The sequence below is a fragment of the Pavona decussata genome, unplaced genomic scaffold (genome assembly GCF_977016875.1).
Source record: "Pavona decussata unplaced genomic scaffold, jaPavDecu1.1 SCAFFOLD_273, whole genome shotgun sequence".
NCBI classification, from domain to species: domain Eukaryota; kingdom Metazoa; phylum Cnidaria; class Anthozoa; order Scleractinia; family Agariciidae; genus Pavona; species Pavona decussata.
Window position 1 is genome coordinate 7,155 of NW_028145675.1, and position 6,339 is coordinate 13,493.

The 6,339-nt window shown below is 40.3% G+C and overlaps 1 protein-coding gene and 1 pseudogene across 2 annotated transcripts; one reads left to right on the forward strand and one right to left on the reverse strand.

The window, feature by feature from the left end:
• The first annotated feature begins 239 nt into the window (after positions 1–239).
• Positions 240–1,731, forward strand: LOC146455455 (uncharacterized; annotated as a pseudogene). The gene is made up of 3 exons (XR_014859018.1): positions 240–594; positions 867–965; positions 1,495–1,731. The product of XR_014859018.1 is annotated as an uncharacterized LOC146455455 (transcript).
• Positions 1,732–2,181: 450 nt separating this feature from the next.
• Positions 2,182–5,715, reverse strand: LOC146455456 (uncharacterized). The gene is made up of 2 exons (XM_085094118.1): positions 3,694–5,715; positions 2,182–2,983 (listed from the first exon to the last, which is right to left on the reverse strand). Exons 1-2 carry the CDS (start codon positions 5,469–5,471, stop codon positions 2,182–2,184), a joined length of 2,580 nt encoding a protein of 859 aa, XP_084950244.1. The 5' UTR covers positions 5,472–5,715.
• Between the last annotated feature and the right edge of the window lie 624 nt (positions 5,716–6,339).

The following is a 6,339-nucleotide window of genomic DNA, read 5'->3' on the forward strand; positions in this document are numbered from 1 at the left end:
CGAAAATAACAGTTTTAAAATGCTGCATGACGAACACTTCTTAAAAATTCCCTTTTGCCGGCCATGGTGCGAATCGAGTCCGGCAGCGCCTTCCATGTCTTTGCAGCGAAGTACCGAAAAGACCTAACACCATGCTTGGTGCTTCTTACTTTGGGCAATTAGAGCATGTTTGTGCCCCTTAAGTTATATTTTGTGTCCTTTACTTTGAGTAGGTTTGCAATGGGGGTCGGTGCCGCAAATTTCCCTTTCGTAAACGGTCGTTGCCATTTGAAACGGTCGATGCCATTTCTCAGAACGGTCGTTGCCATTTGAAACGGCCGATGCCATTTCTCACAACGGTCGCTGCCACTGAAAACGGTTGAAGCTATTTCGAAAACTAGCCGAGCAGACGACAGCCCTCGTGAATAGCTCGTACGCGGTTGTCACGCTCGGACGTCACTTCCGAGCAGTGTTGTTTACAAGATGGCGGAGCAGCAAGAGTTCGCGAGAGTTGAGCCAGCTGAACCAGAACCAACCCATTCTTCTTGTGCAGAAACAAAACAAAAATCAATTAAGAAGCCAACGGGGTGAAACTCCTTTATGCAGTCAGTTGCGGTGAGTTTGTTTTGTATTTCCCGAAATATTCAATCATTTTCAGCCTGGATAAAGTGCTTGTTCATCCTTTACATCCGATTACAAGTGATTAAGATTAAGTCATCAGAAATATCAGTGAAAAATAAACCGCATGTAAAATTTTCGTTTATGTCATTAACAAATATGTTATCTATAAGTGTTGCACTTATATTAGTTATTCAATTCTTGTAGGCCTTGAAATTACATTCGATATAAGCTGATACAGTTTCCTCGTTCTTTGTATTATTCCACAGCCAGATGTCAAGGAACAACTTGGAAAGGGGGCAGGAATCGGGCAGGTTTCCAAAGTGGTTGGCAATATGTGGAAGAAATTGCCGACAGACAGACGAAAGGTTAGTTATAAACTTCTAACATTGCGAGTGTTTGTGTATTAACCCTGCCCCATTTCAGTGGACTGCTATGTGGTTTACATGGCTAACTTTGTAAGGACCGAGAGTGTAAATGTTCTCGTCAAACTTTTCAATTAAAAGTATTTTAGGTTATGAATGTTGATCTTGAATCAAGCTGGGACCTCAAGCTGAATGTCAATTTTGTAATATAATGTTCAGACTTGTCATTTTTCCAGAAAGAACTGAAAAATATACCTAGGGGATAGCATGGCCCATTATAATGTACCAATTAATTTACCCTAAATTTTAATTAGAAATAACTTACATGTGACGGATCCAGGTTTTGAGGAAAGGAGGAAGGGGGGGGGGGGGTGGGGGCAAGGGGGTATTATCCTCAAAAAGTTATGATAGAGGGTGAAAAAAAACCTGTCTTTGCAATCTGGTTTATATAAAACTAGGGGGGATCATAAATACACGATTGTTCCCTAATATATTTACCCCCTTTTAAAATATCATGCTATGATCTTCATAGGACTGGAAAGATAAAGCACAGAGCTTGAGGGAAGACCTTGCTATGGGAATGGCAGAGATAAAAAAATGTCCAACCTGCAGCACCCAGTTCACAAGGGAGAAGGACTTTAAATACCACGAGAAAGGTTGTCATGAGTGCATTTGCGAGGAATGCAATGAATCGTTTGACCATGAGCAAAAGCTAAAAAGGCATAGAGACAAGAAACATAAAGACAGCTACAAGTGTGATCATTGTTAACAGACTTTTGCTGAGAAACGAAATCTTATAAGACACCAAAAGTCACATGTTCAGTTAACCTATCCTGCATTTAGTGATTTTAATTGGAGATGATTTGAAAGGACTATTGGATCAATCTATAATACATAATTGTTTTTGTTTTGAAATTATTATTATTATTATTATTATTATTATTATTATTATTATTATTATCGATTTTTGAAATTAATTGTGGTCATTGCAGCACATGTACATCATGTTACTGTTCAAACCAAATTTTAAATCATTACAAATGTTGTGTTAGACTTTAACAGGAAAAATGAATTAAAACTTATTTACAATGTCAAAACCTCAATCTTTTTAATAACCTTGTTGTTCAGGGGCAGATATAAGGAGAGAGGTTTTTAATCTAGGCAATTTGCCTTAAGTGAATTTCCCTCTATGTTAAACATTATGTGAACATTCCATTGTTTATTCACTAAGATTACTCTGTTTTCCTATTTTTTCTTGCATGTGCTTTGTCTTGGATTTCATAGTATGGGACCCAGTCTTCTTACTACTTTTAGTGTTTGTTTGTACTGCTTTAGCCAAGTCATGACTGCGCTTCCTCTTGGGGGTGGGCTCTTGAAGTTGTACTGGTCGCCCTTTTGATACAACCTGACGGCTTCCACTACCACACTTTCGTTTTCTGTTGGGCTGGACTCGGATCTTTTTTCCATTTCCGGTTTTTTTCACCTCACTGGACCCAAAAGTAAAAAGAGCGCTTGCCAAATTAGAATGCATAGATCTAGCAGCGGTTAAGGATGTTATCCTTTTTGCGAACCTGATTACACCTTTAGCCAAATTAAGGTCTCTTGCGCTTTGGAGCTTTTGAATTATTTGTTCACAAGAGTTTCTCAACAATTGTTCAGCATTTGCAATGGAATCATCCTCATCATCATCATTGCTCTGTATTGGTTCAGCAGTGCAGCAGTTTGGCCCTTGTTGTGCTGTTTCCATACTAGTGGATGCCTCTGTTACAAAACCATTAGAACCATCAGTTTGTGATGTTTGTCCAGCATCACTAGAGCGTAATGGCTTATAACAAGCAACAGGAAGTGTCTTTCCTATTGCTAGCCAGGCCAATTTCTGCCTCTCATGTGGATTACTGACTGGAATGAAGTTTATGCAGTCTGCTAGATTTGCCACCCACAGGACATACTGGTGTTTGCATGGGCTCCCGTCTTTACCAACCGTGCAGCTACATATCCCAAGAGTCATGTCCACTGTATAACTGACAAAGAACCAATGACACACTTCATAAATATCTCAATACAACTGGAATTTTTGATTTTCAATCTGTAATAGATACATTCTAGACCTTTTTTTCAATTCAATTCAATTTTATTTGCCATTAACAAAAAAATACAACATAAATACATTATAGACGACACACAATATTCTTACTATTACAATATTCATACTTGACTATTTACAATATTAAATGTGTTAAAGGCTAGGAAGCCTATATAGAAGCCGGGGGCTTATTAACTATAGGCTTCCTAGAACTGGTTGATCCACTAAGATATTAATGGAAATATTCTTAACAGCAGAGTAAGGGCTTGCTCTTACTCTGCTATAAAAAACTCAATAACCCTGCCAAGAAGGGAAATTTCTAAAGGTACCCCACCCCCTGGATAATATATTACTCATGTTTTGGTCTTCCTTATGCTAAATCAACATCCTTGAAATGCAGCATATGGATGAACTGCAGGAATTATCTCATATGTTATGCATGTTATGTCCCCATGTTTTATGTATTTTTGCTCCAAAGGGGAGGAGCCTAGAAACACTGCCCCCTCCCCCCCCCCCCCTCCTTCCCCTATCAAGATAATTTGAATCAGACAATGGGGGAAAGATAGGAAAACAATGCCCACCCACACATGCCCTCTTGTACCACCAGAGCGTTATCTATTGTGACGGCGAAGAAAAAACACTACTGACCTGTGACTGCTATCTGAAGAGCTTCCAACTTTGAATACATTATTGCCAAAGTTCTCTACAGTTGAGATGTAGGCATCAAGATCTTTTTTATCTGGGACTTTAAACCCTGTGCTTCCGTCTTTCCCTTTCCCAAAGAATCGATGTCTGTACACGCCATCAAAACTCCCATCAGCAATACTAAGGAGCTTATTATTGTAGTGATCTTCTAGATTAATAGTCAGCTTGTCTAGAAGCCCAACAACATTGTACTCTTTGGTGCGCTGCAGAATTACATCCTTAAGAACCAAAAACTGAGCCTCGGCAAAATTGTTGGTGTGGTTCCCTCTAACAGGCAGTTCAGTTCTAAAGCATAGAGCAAACGATTCTTTGTCATTGTATAGATTTTGCAAATAGCTGACTAGATTTGGGTATTTCTTGCAACGGCCATCATTCAAAAGTTCACTGAAGCAGTTCTCAAAATCTTGTTTTCTCTCGGCATATAAGGACCTCTTGAAAAGGGTGAGAAAATAGGGTCTATCTGCTTGGCTGATACTGTTCTTGCTCTCGTGAAGCCATCTCCAAAGTTGTTGGAGCATGTGGAAGATGCAAAGAAGTAAAACAGATGTTGGCCAAACAGACTTCAGAGCATTTCTTTCCTCTTTACAGTTGTCTGTTAGGATGACTTGGGGGCCTTGTTCCCGACCACGACCATTGAATGCATACTCTGGTAAACAGGACCGAAGCATTTCAAAGCCCTGTTTAAGTGTACGCTGCTGCTCATCACTGGTGATCAAGATGCCAAGTGGAAGTGCTCCAGATACATTGTTTGTGCACATTAAAAACACTTTAAGATTGTGCTCTTCTGTATTAGAAGTAGCATCAACAAAAACCATCTCACCAGACTGCTGCACTTCCTTGTGTACACGCTTCATGAGAGGCGTTACAATAGCAATTATAAGAGACGTATCATCACCTTCATACATCTGGTAACAAGTAGTAGCTTCAGGGTTGTCTTTCTTGTATTGTTGAAGCCTTTCGGAAAGTCTTTCAAACATCATAACGCCCTGTCCACCATACCTATCCTTACCAAATTGCGTGTAGAGGTAACTAAAGTCCCTTTTTCTCGGCATAACTGCCCGATTGGCTTTTTTCCTGTGAAATTCCAATTCATCCTGACATGACTCTTTGAGTTCTTTCAAGTACTGTGGCCTTGCGGTTGCTGGTGTATACCCACTTTCAAACAACTTCAAAACCCTTTCTGTGCACTCAGGAGAAAGGTCACGGAAATTAGAGGCCTCCAGAGTTTCAAGTGAATGGTTGTGTTCCCACTCTATATCCACAGAACAACATCCCTCGCTGTCTATTTTGACTATCATCTGAAAGGGGCAATTGGTGTTCTTTACTCTGGCAGATGGGTTCAAGTACAATTTCTGCTGTGGATCTTTACTTGGACTCCAGTTGCGAGTGTTGTGTTGGCATCTATAGTAGTTTTGCAACACATAGCCGCTTGTTGGTGCCTTCTTTGTCTTTAACTTCACTGAGATGCTGTTTATCACTTCATATTCGGATATCCACTGCTCCAGGTTTTCTTTCGTTATATCTTCGGTCAAAAAGTGCACTTTGAACTTTTCTCCATTTCCTGAAATTGCCTTCAGGTAGTAAAATGAATCATCTGGCAGCGAAGCCAGAAAACTCTCCTTTGTAATTTCGGTCGATTCAAAAGATTTACTTTTCGATTCGACTTCTTTTATAGCTGAAGATATTAGATCTTTGAGAAAATTATCGGGTTTGTCCGCCATTTTGATTTGATAAAAATCGCGATGGTTTGTAGGAAAGCTAGTCACGCATTGCTCTGATTGTCACGCATATCGTCGGAGAGAGTCGGAAATATCGGTTCCTTCTTGGCATCGACCTTTACGATGGCATCGACCGTCATGAGAAATGGCATCGACCGTTGTGAGAAATGGCATCGGCCGTTTCAAATGGCAACGACCGTTCTGAGAAATGGCATCGACCGTTTCAAATGGCAACGACCGTTTACGAAAGGGAAATTTGCGTCGGTGCCCTCTTCTGGAAGCAACTATTTATTGTGATCAACATGTCCTGGATACGACGTCCCTCTAGTGTACTATGCAAACCAACCCAACTTGTTTTAAACTGACTGTAATTATTTTCTTGGCATTTTAATAATAACAATGCATATGACTGCCGCTGTTTCCTCCATTACTTCGGGCATCATGTTGCATACAGGATCCGGCTTTTCGATTTCAGTTCTGACTTTCAGTAAATTATGCAGAAGCCGTCAGCGCCGAAAGTTTGAACAACCCAAGAGTTCGGTTTCGCCTGACTGGACGTGACGCTTGACTCAAGGTGTCCGTCATTTTCCGTCAAACAAACATTTCTCGTTTGTAAAAACCTTTGCAAAAAAGCAGCAAAAGTCGAAGCAATTATCTCAAGGGCTCGCTACAATTACCGATGCTGCAAGTTTACTCTTTAAGTTAGAGAGCATTCGACAATGGAGGGACTGATCATAGTAGAAACACGTTTTTTTAATGTAGAACATGTCGTGTCGTTGAAGGATTTGCGAAATTCTTGAAAACCGTGCTTCGCACGGTCCGATAAATTCACTTCACAATGGACTTGCAGTTCCTTCAAACTTCTTGCCCC